This window comes from Ambystoma mexicanum, chromosome 3q (genome assembly GCF_040938575.1).
Source record: "Ambystoma mexicanum isolate Mex_15411 chromosome 3q, UKY_AmexF1_1, whole genome shotgun sequence".
Taxonomy (NCBI): domain Eukaryota; kingdom Metazoa; phylum Chordata; class Amphibia; order Caudata; family Ambystomatidae; genus Ambystoma; species Ambystoma mexicanum.
The window spans coordinates 448192341-448211877 of record NC_090926.1 but is presented as its reverse complement, the minus strand read 5'-3'; the positions used below and the strand labels follow the sequence as shown (position 1 = coordinate 448211877).

Here is a 19537-nt window from a genome sequence, read left to right as displayed (position 1 = left end):
TTGGCTTAATAAGTTGGTTCTTTGTCTCTCAACCGTCCAGCAGACTCTCTCCAAGGTTTACAATTAGCAACCTGCCCTGTAGTAAATGTGCTGAATGCTTAGATGGAATGGGTAATTTAAGACACAGCATTTTGTTGCAACTTCTTGTACAATTGACTGTTTTGGAACCCTGTGACACGGTTTTCCGTTCTGCATGAAGGTTCTCAAGTTCTGACCCAATGATTGTCTCCTTCCGATTAAAATGTCGTTCAGTGGCTGCTCCTTGTGTAAATGTAACTTGCTTCTTGGTTTATGGTTCTTGTGGTGGGACATGACTGGGCTTAGCCTATAAGGGACATGCTATGAATTGCATCATTGACAAAGTCAGCCTGGCCTGCATATGGCTGCAAGTCTTTTCTGGACTTATGATTTGTTTGTGGGATCTGAAGAGCCCTCATCTGTGTACGGATGTGTACGTATGTGTGTGTATACGGATGTGTATGGATTGAATATGTTGTAGGTATAGAGAGAGAGACAGAGAGAGACAGATAGATTAAGAGTACAGTCAATGAAACCAAATGAAGGAAGGAAGTGACTTATGGTAATGAGTGTCAGGAGAAAGAAAAAGCATTGTGAATGGTGGGCCTGGAATTGAAAAGAGAAAGATGTAAACACACCTTGTCATTATTGAAATACGTTAACTTCTTCCCGTCAAATCTGATAAACCTTCTCTGGAAAACATAATTCCTGTCAAAGAGAAAAAGAACAATAGATTCACTGAAAAATTAAAGTTCCAAACTAGCCAGTAATCATGATGCTAAAGGCAGTTTATTGTATTTTATTGAAATAAGTGCTTAGGTCTAGAAAAGTACAAAGCATGCTTGTGCAGTGCTTAAGGGATGCATTATTGAGGTGAACACATTGACATGTGGCTTCCATTCCTCAATGCGTACCTGTATAACACAAAGTGAACATCTAATTGAATGCAGAAAGGGGTCTCGTATGGCTTTACAGGTAAACACATCAGGAATACTCCATGCAGTGATAACTTTGACAGCATAGAGTAACTCGAAGGGCCTGCATAGATTATGTATTTACTTCCTCTAGGGCAGTGTGGCAAAATGTTACTTACCCAATAATAGCCTTTCTTGTGTTTGTCTCTGTTTATATGCATGATATGGATATTGTGTCATCTAGTAGTTGGCCCAGAGTATTACAAGTTGTTTAATTTCAAGTAAAAGTACTGTAACACTATCTCTAACCTGAATGTGCAGGCCCATTGTGCCATTTGATGCCTACACCATGCATAGCAACATTTCACACCACCAATAAAAAAATTACATGCATATGCGTCATTACTGTACCTTCTGGAATTGTGCATTTCTATGCAGAATGGTGATCAGAGAATGATCACCTTCCCTTCCCCTTAGTGACAACCCATACCATCATTCTACCATGTAAGTGAAAATGGAAATGGGTTTTATTAGGTGGGGAGAGAAACAACTTATATGGGTGGTACTCCCAACCATGGTTCATGCAGTATTTTGCAAATGCAGTTCTTTCTCAAATAAATACGTGTTAGGGGAGTTTTCCTAAAGTCCACTTAAGATAAGACTTCACAAAAATATCCCAATGGTATACAGGTTCCCAACTCTTAGTATCAGTCTGTACTACTTGTGCAACCTTGGTAGAGTGGCAGAGCAGTCAGGCTTATCTTAAGAGGAAGATGTGAGCTGTAGGCATGTACACTGAGCCCAGTTAGTAAAGCAGATCAAAGAAACATGTACACAAATAAATGCATATGTTTCAAAATGCTTAGATAATTTAACCAACATTCCTAAAAATACTTTTAGATACTTTTCAAAGACTACTACTCAGGTGGTTATTGCTCATGGTTACAATTGTTCCAGAGTTTGACACTAATGACAGTTCCACCATACTATCGGTAATAACCTGCACTCATGCACAAAGATATACAGTAATAGAATTTAGTTAGCAAAATCACATAAGATAAAGTCATTTCAGAAGGAAAACAATTGGTTAGTCAAACAGTAGCAGAACTTTAGGTTCTAGAGGGTGCATTAGTGCAAGTTAACACTTTGGTAAATCCGAACCCTAACTTTATATAAAAGTCCGTTTGGTGAGGGCTCAAAGTCTCACGAAGCAGCAGAACAGCAAAAGTTCCTGTGGATACTTTCAGTCCCTAGGTAAGGATACTAGGAGAATAAAAGGGTGGAGACACTATTAAAGTACTCGAAAAAGGGAAACAAGCTGGTAGCTTGGGTCAGAGGTATGAGTGAACACCCTGGACACCTCCACGTACACTCCCAACACTCTGGAGTGACTTCTTGGATTAAGGTGAGCAATGCCCTTTCTCCCCACAGTACTTTAGGTTAGAAGAAATGTTCGTGGGTAGATTCTGCTAGATGTAGCAGCGCTAGACCCGACCTCTGGATTCCTTGGTCTGGTGACGAAAGGCAAGACAATGGATGGGATCCCTCAGCAGCAGTCTAGAGTGAGGACCTCTGGCATGGATTTCTTCAGCTTCTCTGGTCAGTCTGCAGTTTTGGCTCCTTTTCTCCAGCACCAACAAAGTACACGGTTTCTCCAGTCAATCTTCTTCGATTCCTGGATTTCTGCACTCTGGAGTCTTGGATGAGTCTGATTGTGTCTCTGGAGGTTCATCTGGAGCTCATCAAAGACTTGGACAGATTTGGCCTTGGCAAGATGATGCACTACGATTGGTTTGGAGGTCTTCTGGTATTTAGCTCTGGAAAGTCACAGGACCATGGGAGATGGATCAGATTGTAGTTTGTCTTAGGACTGGTTATTCCGACTAGTCAAAGGGAAGGAGTCGTCCTCTTCGGAGTTCCTCTGTCACATACAAAACAGGGTCAGGACAGCAGTGGTCGCTTCACAGTGTTGCAAAGAGTATGCCGGCCTCTCTGGTCGTCGTCTTCTTTGGTTACTTCAGTTTCCAATGGTTGACTTGCCTTTCACCTCGGGAACCTCATCTTTTATTCAGTTTCAGCACACACCCCTCTGCAATCTCTCTCAGACGTTTACAGAAAGGGGTGGGTGGCTGTCCAACCAGGACAGCCAGACTCCCAATGAGAGCTAGTTCCATTCAGGCACTGAGGCAGACAAAATGCAGGGGGAGTGAAAAACTCCTCCCCCACTTTCTGCCTACACAGACAAACTGAAGCCTAGGCAGGGACACCCAAGGGTTGCCGACTAAGTCAAAACACACCCTCAGACCTCCCCCTCCCAGAATGGTAGAAGAAGGGCTTACAAAGAACAACTACTTTAGAAATGGCAAAAAAAGAAAGGAGCCACCAAGTTAGTACTTAGGCGACCCTATTGTGCACAACCGAGACAGTGAATACAGTCTGCGGTAAAAAATAGTTGGCAGAACACGTCCACTGCCACTAGCCATAACTAGAGGGTTGTCTATGTGACTAAAACATCACAGGCGCAGAGAGAAGGGGGATACTAAGTATCCCCTCTCTATCCTTAAGAACAGTTGTAAGTAAGGTTAAAGAAAGAATCTCAAAGGAGAACCCATAGAGTTCCCAGCAACACTGCTCATAAGGAGCTGTGCGCTGCAAAAGTAATATACTTACCTCCTCTCTTCAAGGGCAGGACCCCTGACATCGCAGAAGCTGCAGGAGCAGCTACACTCCAAGCCTCACATTGTGGAAGCTGCAGGAGCAGCTATATGCCAAGTCACAGCATCCAGACACCACACTAATGAGCTACAAGCAGTTGAGGCAAGTCTCTGGATTCCCCCTGCCTAAAGCGGGCTACTAGCACAAAGGCAGCTGTGCACTTCATCTTGCTGCCCAACACCAGCAGGAGTCTCGGTAGGATAGCTCAGGGGCAACGTGCTCGCCTTGGAAGAAAGACGAGACGGAACACCACATGTTCGATCCCCGGGTCCGCGATTAGAAACCTCTGGGTATTAAGTGCATAGTATAAATAACGTATCATATCATATCACCACGTGGAGCATCAACACTGCAGTCGTTTTCGGTGAATCTCGCCCGACCTAAAATGGCTGCTACCCTTGTGAGCCGTGTATTATTGTTTAGCCTGGTTGCCTAGCAACCAGACTACACAAAGTCTTCAAAACCTATCAGGGTCTGCTGGAAGGCAGAAGCCGGCCCCCACGCAAAAGGCCCCTAGCTCAAGTTCCCCCTGTCTGTGCCCAGTCGTACCTCCTCTCTTCAAGGGCAGAAGCCCCGACATCACAGAAGCTGCAGGAGCAGCTACACTCCGTGCCTCACATGGCGGAAGCTGCAGGAGCAGCTATATGCCAAGACACAGCATCAAGATGCCGCAGAAACGAGCTACAAGCAGTTGAGGCAATTCTACGGATTCCCCGTGCCTACAGCAGGCTACTAGCATAAACGCTGCCGTGTGCTTCATCCTGCTGCCCAACAGCACGTGGAGCATCCACTCCGTGGTCGTTTTTTGGGTGCATCTCACCCGACCTACGATGGCCGCTACCCTTGTGAGCCGTGTATTATTATTGAACCTGGTTGCCAGGCAACCAGATTACACAACGCCTTCAAAACCTATCGGGGTCTGCCAGAAGCTGGAACCCGGCCCCCACACATAAGGCCCCTAGCTCAAGGCCCCCCTGTCTGTGCCCAGTTGTACCTCCTCTCTTCAAGGGCAGGAGCCCCGACATCGCAGAAGCTGCAGGAGCAGCTACACTCCATCCTCACATTGCGGAAGATGCAGGAGCAGCTATACACCTCCTCTCTTCAAGGGCAGAAGCCCCGACATCACAGAAGCTGCAGGAGCAGCTACACTCCGTGCCTCACATGGCGGAAGCTGCAGGAGCAGCTATATGCCAAGTCACAGCATCCAGATGCCACAGCAACGAACTACAAGCAGTCAAGGCAAGTCTCCAGATTCCCCATGCCTAAAGTGGGCTACTAGCACAAAGGCTGCTGTGCGCTTCATCCTGCTGCCCAACACCACATGGAGCATCCACTCCGTGGTCATTTTGGGTTAATCTCGCCCGACCTAAGATGGCCGCTACCCTTGTGAGCCGTATATTATTGTTTAGCCTGGTTGCCTTGCAACCAGATTACACAATGCCCTCAAAACCTATCAGTGTCCGCCGGAAGCCATAAGCCGGCCCCTAACTCAAGGCCCACCTGTCTGTGTCTGTCCGGGCCGCCGGAGCCGTGGAGCCCGGAACGCTGCCGCGGGATGACTCTACCAACGGTTTGCTCGCCGCACCATACTCGTGATCACCAATTCCCACTGTGAGTACCTTTAGCCTTCATGTCGCCCCATACGCTGCTATAGCAAAAGTGACCTGCTTCTTCTTGTATTCCATGCGACCAACGGCACTGACTAACCCCAAAAGATTGTGATCTTTAAACAGTGCGGACATTACATATACTGCATGTTCAATGCTTGATTGCCCTGCCAATCTGCCTCTGCTTAACGGCTGTGCAGCATCGCTAAGGGTTCATCTCCACTGTGTACTGCTACTTTGTATCCCCTTCGCACTGCATATACCCATTCTCACTCCATATGTACACGCCTGTTAAGGGACTAGTGCCTCCTCAAAGCATCTCCCACATGCCCTTCGTGCCATCTTCCATCACTCCAAGTGTAACGCTGAAGGTGCTATGCATGCTGTCCTTATCGCCGGCACTCAACACCAGTCAACCAAAGTAACGTATTCAGCCACAGCATACTAGACATGGGTAGTTTTATCCACTTTGCGCTAGAACCTCTTATTTCATAATTGTGTTTGAACTACAAAGCTATAAGTACTCAAGACTCTTATGTAGGCACTGTTCTGCCTAATCTTTTGTGCTGTGCCTCAACTGCACAGCTGTGCCTACTCTAGTTTGAAATTGAAACACTGTTCTGCCTAACTTGTTGTTCTGTGCCTCAACAGCGCAGCTGTACCTGCTCTAGTTTGAAATTGAAACACTGTTCTGCCTAACTTGTTGTGCTGTGTCTCAACTGCGCAGCTGTACCTACTCTAGTTTGAAATTAAAACACTGTTCTGCCTAACTTGCTGTGCTGTGCCTCAACTGCACAGCTGTGCATACGTGGGCCTGCCACTGAAACACTGCTTAGCTTAATTAATTGGGTGCCGCGCACGTGACATGGTCCTCAGACTGCCGAACTCACCCCTACTCCGTTTCTACCCTCCTTTTTCAGTCCCTCTATTAAACCACAATCTCAGAAACCTCCTACCATTGATAGTCCTTCTGACCACCTAGAACACAGACTATCCATGTTGTGGTATTGCACTAAGCCTTACCCACAACAAACGTGCCCAGGCTTACACCTTTGAGAAACCAATTGCTTGGCCTGCACTCATCTGATATTGCAACTGCCACCAAAAATAAGCCACACTCACATTCACCACACCCCACCAAACACATGCTCCTCGCTCCCCTGATACCTACATCACTCAACCTACCCCACTGCCTAGCATACCTACCACCAACCCAAGCAGACCACCTATTCCACTCCAATGTGCGTTCATAAACGCACGCTTGCTCCCCACCCATGCCACAGAGATCCGTGACCTACTCAATAACCTAGATCTGGACGCTCTTGCCATCACAGAATCATGGCTCCACGAAGCAGCGGGAGCAGCTATTTTCCTAGCACTCCCACCAGGTTACACTATAATCAGGCAGGACAGACTGCTTACAATAGGAGGTGGAGTAGCACTCATAGTTAAGGAATCTCTATCTCTTAGAAAAATTAACTCTCCAATGGGCAACGCAGACTCCCGGACTGTTAAACTCTCCCTCTCTCCAACTGAATGATTGCCATTCACATTATCTACCGGCCTCCAGGCCGGTTACTTGACTTTCAGGAAAACCTTCTCCATCTACTAGGTGGGAACGTAAAAACCACCACCACTGGGTGACCTAAACCTTGGCCTTAATGATCCTAAAGACACACAAGCCAAGTCTCTTGCCAAAGCACTTTCAGGATTTGGGATTCATGCAATGAATCACTAACCTTACTCACGTTAAAGGACGCATTTGAGACTGAGTGGCAGACCACAACTGCACAGACGACATCAGTTCCAACACCCTATGCCTCTGGACTGGCCACCACTTGATTCACTTATCCATTCCCACATCCACCAAAGCTGCCAAACCTAACACGCCCGCACCACCAGCATTAGCTTGGAGCACCCGTAACTTAACTAAGGACAAGGTACCTCTTCTGGAGGTATCTGCCTTCAAGCCCCCATTCTCCAACGACCCTTTGGTTCTTGTAGAACTTATAACCTCACACTCAAAAAAGCTGTGAATTCCATAGCCCTTCTAGAAAGAAAGAACGCCAAAAGAACGAAACACGCCAACTCCTGGTACACATCAGGACTTCAGGAACTTCACATCCTCAAGCATATCAAGCTCACCAAGTGGCACTCTAATCCACAGGATTCCATCTTAGAAGCTTACAAAAAACGTGCATCCCAATACAAAAAAAACATCATTCTAGCCAAATCCACCTTCTATAACACCAGAATTAAGAATGCCAAATCTGAATCCAAACAAATGTTTGCTATCTTCAGGGAACTGGCTACCCCTACCCCTAGCACCCATGACATTGTGAAAGATGAATCCTGGTGTTCTAGCATCCAAACGCCCATGCTCAACAAAATAGACCTCTTACAGAGCAAAATTCACTCCCACTTCCAGGCCCTGCCTAAATCCGACTCGCCCATCTTGCCAAGAAAAAACACCCACATCAAGGACAGGGCTCTCTTCTCCCTCAGAGATGTTTCAGAAGCCGAAGCAATAGCCCTCCTTAAACACATAAAACCCTCTAAATGCAAGGGTGATATCTGCCCGGCCAACCTCATCAAAGATTGCTCAGAATCCCTAGAACCATTCCTGACAGCATTAATAAATGCCTCATTCGCATCTGGCATTGTCCCACCCTATCCTTAGACCCATCCTCACCCAACAACTATCGACCCATCACCACTTTACCTTTCCTACTAACAATTCTTGATAGAGCTGCATACACCCAAATACAGCAATTCCTGGAAAACAACAATATCTTAGGAAAGAGACAATCAGGTTTCCGCCCGGGCCACGGGACTGGATCTGCCCTATTGGATTTTAAAAAAACAACTAGTCGAAATAATGGACGAAGGCAGCAAGCCCTTCTCCTTCTCGATTTGTCTGATGCTTTTGATCTTGTGGACCACAAGACCCTCTGCAGACAACTCACAAACTCAGCCCACTTCACCCCTGAAGCCACTACCTGGATCATTTCCTTCCTTGAAGAGTGAGCCATGACGGTGTTCTCAGGTCAGGCCTGCGCGGTACCAACCACCAATCACTGCGGAGTCCCACAGGGTTCCTGCACCTCATCCACCATGTACAATGTTTTACCATACCCCTCATCCACTCCCTGGGCACTCTCTGCATAGCTTACACAAATTATGCCGATGGCACGCAGGTTCTCATTCCCCTCTCAGGCTCATACAAAAAAGACGCAGAAACACTGCACAAAACGTATGCCATCATCCAAGCATGGATGGCAGCCAATGGACTCTGCCTCAACTGGGAAAAAACAGAAATCCTCCTGGTAGGCCCTAAGGAAATGCTTAACACACTTGACAAACAATACAGCACGTTTAATATAGCCAACACCCAAATCACTGTCACCATCAGTTAAAACTCTGGGAGTATACCTTGACTCCACTCTATCCATGACATGAAGTTAGCACCACTGCCTCATCGGCTGCATTCACGACCAAACTGATCAATGCAGTTAAACCCTACCTGTCCTCTAAGAATTGCTTCTCGATTGGCAGAGCCACCATCAGGGCTAAACTTGATTACTGTAACGTCCTTTTGGCTGGCATCTCGGCAAAAAACCTCAACAGACTACAAATCATTCAAAATAATGTGCTAAGAGCAGCTCTGAACATTCCTAAAAGGGAGCACATCTCCCATGCCAGGCGTAACGTTCACTGGCTCCCGGTCAGAGAACGCATCCTATTCAAGACCCTAGCCATAACCCATAAGTGTCTCTCACAGACAGCCCCCTCTTGTCTCTCAGAAAAATTTGTCCGAGCCATTTCATCCAGACCCAAGTGATCACACTATGCCAATCAGCTAAACGTCCCCACCTTCAAAAGGGTCAAAGCTGGAGGCTCCAGCTTCCCAGTCCTAGCTCCCAAACATTGGAATGCCCTCCCCAATACCCTAGGAAATGTGACCTCCCACCTATCCTTCCGGAAGGCACTCACCAAGCTTTTCAACTAGCCCAAGCTACTCTATTGTGCCCAATCAGACATCGGGCCCAGAAAGGTTTTGAGTTATAGCTGGCTCCCCTGAAACCATGGAACCACTGCAACATCCCTTTTTATTCTTGTTAACAATGTGACATCTAGCCACCAACTGTCTGGTATCAGGTTCACTATAACCACGAACCACAGACAGTAGGTTCTTGCTGTTACATGTAACCATGTAAGCCTTGTTGTCTTAAATGTAACTAGGTAAGCCTCGTTGTAACAGCTCCACCATGCCCCAAGGGCCACTTTGTGTGCTTTATAAATAAATAAAAATAAATAAAATAAAATACAGATGCTTTAAAAGAGATATGGTGGAATGTAGACTCCATAGCAAAGGTAAAACACAGAGAAGAGAGTTGCAAAAGACAGAGCCCATAAGAATGAGTGAGTGGAAAAGGGCTCCCCTCATTCAGGATTAAAGAATAAGGTCCAGAAGTCCAGCAAAAAGTGCTGGGGGTCTCAAAAACGATAAATCTCCCTAACAATACGGCATCTAGTACAGTGTGGATAGGGAACCAGCTCATGATATGTCAGGCAGTGAAACAGTATTTCAAACACCAACTGTTTTTCCATTACCACTGAACGCACAATGACAACGTCCCACTGCCTTTCATATCTTGAGCACTGGGGTCTGATGTGCACGCTGATAGGATGTTCCACAGGATATGTAAAGTCTACTATGAATGGATGGATTAGATCCGCTTATCTTCCAGTCACATGTTTGTAACCCTTTGGCTTCCCTTATGACTTGTTTGTCCTAAATTAGTGGGCCTATTGTACCAATATCATGATGTTGTATACCCTAATCTTCTGTAACTGTGCACAGTGCCGTTTGCCTCCAGGCCCCGAGCAATGACTGGCAAATTTGTGAAGGATCATAGGGTTCCACTATGACCATTGGCAGGGTAAAGGTTAATCTAAACCTACCCCATGAATGTCGTTGACCAGGACCCTATGCATCTTTAGGGGTCGCTTGCACATTCTCAGCTGAAATGGGACCCGCCTTCTATACCAGCAAGGTTCGGTCTATTACCAACTGCCGTGGCCTGCTATGTAGGCTTTGTAGCTACGTGGATGAACCAGTAAATGGACAGACAGCGCTCAAGATAAGAGGCTAAGCAGTCAATTTCCCTCCACTAAATCAGGTTCATACCAACAAGATGATAAAGTAGAGAGCAACAATCGAATATGGGAAATCATTTTTAAAACCCTTAAATTCACTCTTATTCACAACTTTCAAAAGTAATCAGAAAATACTCCTTACAAAATGTCTGAAACACTAGACTGAGGGGCTCCTGGGCTGTGCATTGGCACCCCAAAAGGTGATCAAGTCTACTCTCACCCACATCAACAGGCGCCATGGTGAGTTTTACAGCCAGCCTCTGTGGCATGAGTTGGACGTGCCCTCTTGACTCTATGTTGCAGGCTACTGTGGTGCACTAATGAAGCCAGATGACCTGTCTCTCCTTCCATGCCCTGGTCGTGCCCATGTGGGCTTTGCAAGCCGATTCGACAGGGACACACAATCTGAACATTAACCTCCATATTGAGAAGAGCGTGTTTTCTGCGATTAGAAAAAGCTCTCAACGCTACATGTTTGCAAGAACCTACAGAATGGCCCACATGTTAGGAGGAGAGAACTAAGGAATCACGTGACTTATGAGGACCATTAAATCTTCTAAAGTGCTGCATTCTCCTTATCACAGGCCCCAGGTCTTCTACGGCGTTACCTCTGCTTTCACAGTACAGCGATTGCCTGCTCTCTGTCCCATTCTCTTTCACATGTACTCACCATTTTCGCCTCATAACTCCAAGTAGTTTCTAGAGAGTATCCTGTTAGCAACTGTTGCATTTTATATTTTTGAATGCCTTCGTAAATGTTATGTTATTTTTTATATTTAGGATTTGTTTTATTTTCACTCTTTTTTTAATTATTTATACGAACTCGTTTAAATGTATCTGATTGATTTATGCATCGCAACTGTATATAGCTGTGAGTGCTCTTTTGATGCAATAACCTTAGCTATAGTATAACATGTAACTTTTCACTACACTTTCATTTACATACATGTTCACAATTTAAAGTGTTTTCCTAAAAAAAAACACTTACTTGCAATATTTAGAATAGCACCTTTTGAAAATCAGATCCCAATTTGTTTGCCACACAACCTGAAGCAACGTCCTCATACAAAGAGTAGGAAATAGTTTCTATATCTGTGTCAACTGTCTTAACATATGACATTACCATTATATGTGGGCTAACGTTTCCACACATGTGCTTTAGTTGATACCTATAATGTAACTGTACGGATTATCGAGGTGCATGTTGAATCCAATGAACCGGAAGTTACATTCATTCCGGATTCACGTAAAGGAAGGACACTGGTCAGTTATACAGAGCGTGTCTGTCATTGAGCTGAAGTTCATTACATCTCTACATACCTTCTGTTACCAACTGAAATTATTAGAATATCTGTGTTTTACATATGACTTTCGGTCATTTACCCCATGCACACTTTTTTATATTATTTAAAGGTTGGGATAACATTATACCCTTTATGGCCATTGAGAAAGAAGAAGGAACAAATCAGATGCAACTAAAAAAGGCTTGAAGAAGATGAAGGTGGGAAGGATTCCCAGCTGACCCAACTATACTGGTATACAATGGTGTGATGTGCTGCTCTGTGACAAATATAGGATGCCGCGATTACTTCCATGCCGAGTTGGCAAAGACATAGGTTGTTTGGACCACATGTCATCGTGTGAACAGATCCGTTAGCAAAACAGGGAAATAGTGTTGTCTAAAATGTTCTAGTATTGCAGTCATGGTAGGTGATGTGTTCCCCATTGTTGTACTCTGTCAAACTGTGTGCCATCATAGAGTTGTGAAACTAAATATATGAATTTCATCCAGTTCCTTCTAATCCTGTCATGCAACCTTGCAGAGCCCGACACAGACATGTAGATAACTTCCGGGAGAGCCAGATATTACTTAAGGAAGCATGTGTTATCCTAGGATCTGGGTAGACATGTCAGATCAGCAAACACAGGGAACAGAAAGCATAGATTTCATACTTGCTTAGTTGCTTTGTTGAATGCTCAGTTGTGCTCAGTGAAGTTTGATTGCCTGCTGGATAGATATTGCTGAGATTTGAGCCGGTTCTCTGGTTGGTTAACCCCGAGGACTCTCTGATTTGCTAATGGTTCTGTCACCTGGATTTCAATGGAGAGCAATCAGCAGATTGTCCTCTAGTTGGTGCAGTCTGATCATTCCACAGATGATGGGCGAGTCCTAGTCAAACAATCCTTGGGATGAGGTGTGTTGCTCTATTCCCATATCTGCAAAACCTGCCAGCCCTTCTAAACATGTTGACTGCCAGTGGTAAGAACCATACAAACAAACATGCCCCCAACGCTGTACTGTGGAGGAAACACTAAGAGCAGAGGGCATACGTCTCAACATGCTGACTCTCCATGAAGGGGGAAGTACACTGTTCCTTCAGTAACATTCCACCGAAGTTAATGATGGAAGGAGACATATTTGTGGTGGGTGTTGAAGGTTGCCTGTGAAGGTGATCTCAAGGAAGTTTATTTGGAGGCATTTGGCTCGATGGAGGGTAATGGTGGTTCCATGGAGGATGCACCCTCTGTAAAGGGTGACTCGAGAGATGTAAATGTTACAGCGCCAGGACGACATCTGGGAGGGGACAGTGAGGGAGATTGTCCATGTTGAAAGAATCGACCTGGGAAGTATGAAACTTTACATCCCCCAAACAATCCCACAGAATTTCTGCAGACACAGCCTGTCCCATCCCTCCCTGCCTCTCTCCTTAAACTATGTGTTTACCTCCTCAGCATTTGATTTACAAGAGTTGGAGGAAGGGCAAACTTTGGGTCTCATTTTCACACACCATCATTCGACTCAGTAGTGGAAGGTTCAAGTAATAGGAGAGATCAGATTCAATAGAAAGTCATCCCCAATGTGCTGAAGGCCTAAATGGACCTGTACCTGTCACAGACCTGACCCTAAGCTGCTTAAGGAAAGGCCCAGGATGCTGAGGCCTTTCAGATTTAGGCATACAGCAGGTCATTCGCTTTGGTTGCCCAAACTGACTCAAGTGCCATCCCCAAACATGTAGAATGCTAGATGCTCGGGAAACAATACAGGTGGTGCAACGGGCCATTTATAAGACAACTCCTTCAATGACTTTTGGATTTGAGCCTGCATAAAGAGCAATACATTCTTCGGAAATGTCTAGACTCTTGGAGCAACTTTTCCTCCATATTTTATGGACCCCCAAACATTTTGCTTTTATTTTTGCACTTTGTCCTGTTTTGCAGTGGCCTTTTGCTTGTAGGTTATGGGGACAATTACTAGTCCTTATGGCCGTCTGTACTGGGAAACTACGTTTCTCTTTTCATTTTACTTGTTATCTATTTTGGGTAACTTTTTAACATTGCACAATGCATCTTCCAATGCAGTGCAGTGGGATTTCTTTTGCATGACCCCAGACTACACTCAAGGGGATTTTTTGGTTACTTTTAAATGCGTCTAAAGACAAGCTTATGGCAGCAGTTACCTTTTCACTATTCTTACTGTTTTTTTCTTTAGCTTTACTGCATTTACTGTGTTTGTCTATCTACCAGCTTTGGCTAGTGTCCTAACGTGGCAGTGCCGCAAGGTTTTTCTCTCGTTCTTTGGCCATTTTGTCTTTTTGCCGTCTTTCTGCCTTCTCCGGTCAGGAAAATCCTTTTAGGGGCATGTATTTGCCTGGGAAAGCTGTTCTTTTCGCAGGCTACTGCAGGGCCTGTGTGTTTGGAAGCCAGGCAGGGGGTTGGGACTTCCAGTTGACAATGCACAAACTGGTTTCTGTATGTCTGGAGTGTATGCATGAGTTTCATCAACAGTGGTCCTGATTGGACTAATGCTACGGTGTGTGTGTGAGTGGCAGATCTTCATTGGTTGGGCTGAGTTTTTGTGCTCAGCTGGGTTTTTCTATAAGAAGAGGAGTTCAGAAGCCATTCCCCAGAGATCCTGCAAGAAGCCAAGTATCATGCATAGTTGTGAAGACTTTGCAAGATCTGTTAACCAATGCTGAGAAGGCCTGGCAACCAACTTTTGCTGCAGTTCCGGTGCAGCCCTGTCTGGCTATTGATTTTACAAGACCTTCACCAGTGCTTCAACCCATAGCAGTGGTGGGAACAACCATTCTCGACTTCTTCTGGTAACTAAATTTGGAGCCTTTGGAAGTGTTCCTGGACCATCCAGTGGCTGACCAGCTCCAGTTTCGGGTACCGCGGTAGAAGAGTCGCTCGTCCGTGTTTCGGCTCAGAACTCGAGATCTTGTCAGCTTGTCCTGCAAGAGTCCTTCCTGTGGAATTCCGCATCCTAGCATCGACGAGGCCCAAGATAGAGGACCGACTTTGACAGTGACATCTGTGTCCTCTACTGTCGCAGTGCATCAGTGACCCTTGTAAAAAACATCTTTCAAGCATCTGGTCGAGTGCCTAGAAGAGGCCTGCATTGGTGTGTGCTGCATTCATACGCAGGACCAGGTTGCACCAGCTCTTGGAACTGACTGGTACTCTTCTTGCACCTGCAGCTCCTGGGCTTCTTCGACTGGAACCAATGGCAGGAAAACCAACCTTCTGGCAACCCTCCACCGGCCTGCCAAGTATGGAGAAACTTCAGAGTACTGGGGTAAGTTAAAGCAGTACTTACCTGAACCCCTAATTCTACCCTTTAAATGTTTACTAACTTTTAAATAGTTTTACAACTGTTTAAATTTGCCAATACCTGTTTCTGAAAGTCCTCCAAAAGCTAGGAACTGTCTTACTCACCAGCATATATTTTCTTCTGACTTTTAGAGCCAATTTCACATCCACAGGACCCTCTCCCCTCATTGTTTCCTAGCTTCTAAAATTCTTGAAAAACCTTGTGGATTTTTGGGCACAAGGCCCCATACAATTTAGGGTTGGACTTTCTACATGAGGATTGTTATTCCTGTGGATTGTCAGTGCAAATACTAATTACTTCCCTTTCCTTCCAGGTGTAGTAGGGGTGTGTAGAGGAGGTCCCAAATATGGCCTGCACTCCAGCCACCCATGTCGAGATGCCAGAAGCATACTCGCCAAGATATGTGATGTATAAGGAGCATATGAACCAACAGAGAGCCACGGTGGGGCTCTGTCCAGTACCCATCAGAAGGACATGTATACCTACTGAAGCGCCAATAACCAGACAACCATGGGCTGCAAGGTACCCATTGAGCCAACCATACCACCAGTTAACACAAAATGAAGACTACTTGCAGACTGTCCCCGAAGAGACCCATACAGCCTTAATGGAAGGCGAGTGGTGACGACACACGGGCCCGGACAGACTCACAGATGAACGAAACAATGGCTAAAGGATGACACACAAGACAAAAAGTTATGAATAATGGTGCAACAGACTTAAAAGAAGAAACAACGTTGCAGCACGAAGAACGTAACCATGAAGGAAGGATAAAAATATGTAACTGACTAAATGCCTGTAAATTGGCTTGGAGCGCAAAAAGCCAAGGAAACGGTATTACTTGCAATGCTTAGTGGAAGAATAGAGCGGTAAGCGCCAATTATATATCTACCTCAATGAAGCACATTATACAAGTGCGACTCCATTTTGTAAAAGCAGAATTAAGCCCAGGCTGCAAGGGGTAAAACAGGCCGAGATTCATATTCCAGCTAAAGCCAGAAGGGAAGAGCGGAATCGAAACTCAGTAAGAAGTAGCTCATGCCTGGGAATTCGAGGTCAACTCCAAGAAAGGAGGAGAGCGGCAACTTCGAAGAACCAAAACTTCAGAGCATAGACGCCAGCCAATAAAGGTCGAGATAAGGAGGCCCCAGGCGGGTGGCAAGGCTAAGAAAGAATCAAATACACAAAAAGAGGGAATATGAAGCAGATTCACAGTGAACAGATATGTGACCAGCCAAGGGCGAAGAGGTACCAACATCTGATGTCACCCAGAACCCGAGGATGCCATAACTTTTCCTGATAAGAAGCTACAGTTTCGAGGCCATCCTCAGCCAACTAATTGACACAATGCCCTAAAGTACTGATTGATGAAAGGGAGGCAGGGTGAATCTTGGGGCACTCCGCATCTGGGTGTCTATTCTGCATGCTGCCAATAAAAGTGGAGATTTATGTCTAGGCGTGTAACCTACCCAATCACAATGGACCAAATAATCTAGGGTCCTATAGCTAGTAGAACCAATAAGGCATTGTACTTGTAGTGATGTCTACCACGAATGTTGTAGAGGGATGGGCGTAGACGCCCTTCCGATAAGAGTTATCCAATCCTTACGCTCTCTTACCATATACAGATATAACACCTATACTTAAGTTAACTTTCCCGACCAATAGAATTGCATGACAAACTTTAAGTGTTAAACGTCAATGATGACGAGAATGTACTATAACTATTGCTGTCTGAATGAAGAATTTGGGAGTTGAAGCGAGACAGGCGATCGCATCACTGTTGATTTCCAGTTGTTTTTCCCATTTTTTGTACTTGTCATTAAATGGACTTCCCTTTGCCAAACCATTAACTTGTCCTTATTGATTTGTGTTGGAGTAAGAGAATCCTGCACCCCATCCTCCACATGGTGCAGCTATCTCGTCTTAAAAGTACTTGAGGGCGAGCTCTGATCCCATGGGCCCGTCAGAGGTTACTCCGCCCTCGTGTACACTTGGTAGCAGAGGATGGTTATGACCATCAATTAGTGAATATCGATTATTGATAAGACACCTATTGACCGTCGACGCGAAGTAACTCTAGGTCTTTCTCAATATCACGAGTCCTTCGCCATTCAGCTGAATAGACTGAGAAGCTTCCCGTGGACAATGATAGTGTAAGTCCATCAAAAACTTCAGTGGGTCTGAAGGAACCTGCCTTACAGAGCATAATCCTTCTCATTCCTATGGGCAGCCGATCGGATGAAAAGACCGAAGGAGGTGGTAAAGGAGGGGCAGTGATCCCGAAGATCCAGAGAGGAACCATGCGAGCGGTGAGTGAACCAAAAAATGCAATACTTTGACAAATGTCGTATAGGCATTAGAACAAGTAAGGGAAAAGGTAATGGAGAGTGACGGAGAAAACAAAATAGTCAGAAGTAGAGAAGACTGTATATATATATATATATATATATATATATATATATATATATATATATATATGTATATGGGGATAGACACCCGAGTTACCGGGATAGACACCCGAGAGAAAACAGAGGGTACCGGGATAGTCACCCGAGAGAAAAACAGAGGATACTGGGGAGGACACCTGAGATAAAAGTGAGAGGATTCGCCTTGTTCCTGAGCTTTAATATAGCGGTCAGAAGAAACGTGAACTCAGAGCCCACAGAATAGTGGACGATTAGGATACGACCACGGTTAAAGACATTGCTAAGGGAGTTTGTTTACACCGCATGTCAGGGTATTGATTAGAAGGCAGAGATATATGTGTCCAGCTGGTGTCTGTCTAGTCTGTCAAGTCTCTGTTGTACCTGTTCTGTTGTATGTCACATGAAATGAATTGTGTATCATTAATTGTTTGAAACGAAGTTTGGGTTTTACGCGATTCTGTAGTTAAGAGGGAATCGCACACGGATTGTTGTTCTTGAGTAAATTGATGATATAAAAAATTGGGCGGGAAAGATTGGATTGGAGCCTGTGGTATTTGGTGCTCGCTCGTATTGTTGGGAGTGGTGAAATTGCATGAAAGTATTGCTAAGAAACAGAGTTCAAGCATGGAGGAGATTACTCCACTCGCTCACTTATGTAAACAACCGCCTAAACATGCACCCAAGCTTAAGAAATATAGCACCCAGTGGGTTAAAGGTACCGCCCACAAGATGTTTATGCCGTGGGCACAGAACAGGTCCTTATCCAAAGCCCTCTTACAACATATGACGACTTACTTGCATGTCACATATACAGGCAAGAAATTAGAAAAACATCTTGCAGTTCTGGAACTTTGGAAAATGTTCGAACAGCCGAAGGAGGAAGAGCCACCCGCAGACTGGATATTAAACGTATGCACGGAGGGGGGTGAGACGCCTACTGTGCCACCAGCCCCGCCTGAGCCAGAAATCGAGGGAAGTAAGTCAGAGGGACTATACCCACTAAGAGAACTAAAGGAAGCTACGGGGTATAGTAACCCTGCATGTGAGTCACCTACGTACAGTAGTGACGAAATTAAGAGGAAGGATCAGGAAATTAATCTTGCCTCCGCAATCCCGAGGGACAAGGAGAGATGCGATGATGAAAGGAAGGATCAGGCATTGATTAGTGCACCTCTCGATAAAGAGAGAGAGGGAAAGAAATGGAAAGGAAGTGAAGACAGAACTGATGAGATAGCATTCGCAAAAGACGAATGGATGGGAGGACAGATATTGTTGAAACTCGATGGTAAACGAAGTGATGATGTGAGACTGAGAGAGAATTCTGATGAGTCAAAGAGAAGGGCAAGGGACAAGGATAAAGAAATAAGGGACGAGAGAATAAAAAAGAAGGATAGACTGAGGCGAGAACAGCTATATCGCGAAGAGCAAGGAAAACCGCTCAGTCGTAAACAGTGCGCAGCCTATGATCAGTACAGACAGAACCTGCAAAGGTAGGAAGAAGAGCAAAGAGCATGTGAAAAGAGAATAAAGAGATGCGAAGATGAGGAAGTTAGAAGGGCAAATGAATGTAGAAATAAAAGAAGAAGGGCAGAAGATAAGACTAGAGAAGAAGCGAGGAAGCGTAAGGAAGTTGATGATGATATAGAATGTAAGCATAGACAGAGGGCTCGGGATCTCGAATATTTGGAGCGGGAAGTTAAAAAACCCAATCCTGTTGTAGAATGAGAAGACAATGAAGAATTATTTCCTGCGTACGACTCAGTACCAGGCACGAGTGGGGCGAACATCGAAGATGACTTCAACACCAGAAGCATCGGGAAAACGATGAATAAAATATATGATGAAATAGGGTAGGAGCCAACATCCCACAGGGAAAGGGAAGATGAGTGCTTGGAAAGCACTCAGCTGTATGACACAGAGGATGTCACCCGAGGTAGTGGGAGCAGGGGACTGTCCCTGGACAGGCTAGAAATGAGTAAGAACAACAAAGATGCAAGGAGTTGCGTGAATTGGGAAAAATCAGTGTCCGACTCCGGGGAGGAGACGGAGGACGAGACAAATGAAGAAGGGAGATGGCAC

At 45.2% G+C, this 19537-nt stretch overlaps 1 protein-coding gene across 6 annotated transcripts in view; it reads right to left on the bottom strand.

The window, feature by feature from the left end:
• The window catches only part of ARAP3 (ArfGAP with RhoGAP domain, ankyrin repeat and PH domain 3), a 582982-nt gene that overhangs the window by 268388 nt on the left and 295057 nt on the right, over positions 1-19537 (bottom strand). For all 6 annotated transcript variants that reach the window (XM_069654121.1, XM_069654122.1, XM_069654120.1 and 3 more), the window contains one exon: positions 657-726. In XM_069654121.1, coding sequence (XP_069510222.1) covers positions 657-726 — 70 coding nt within the window. The remainder of the gene's footprint in view (positions 1-656; positions 727-19537) is intronic.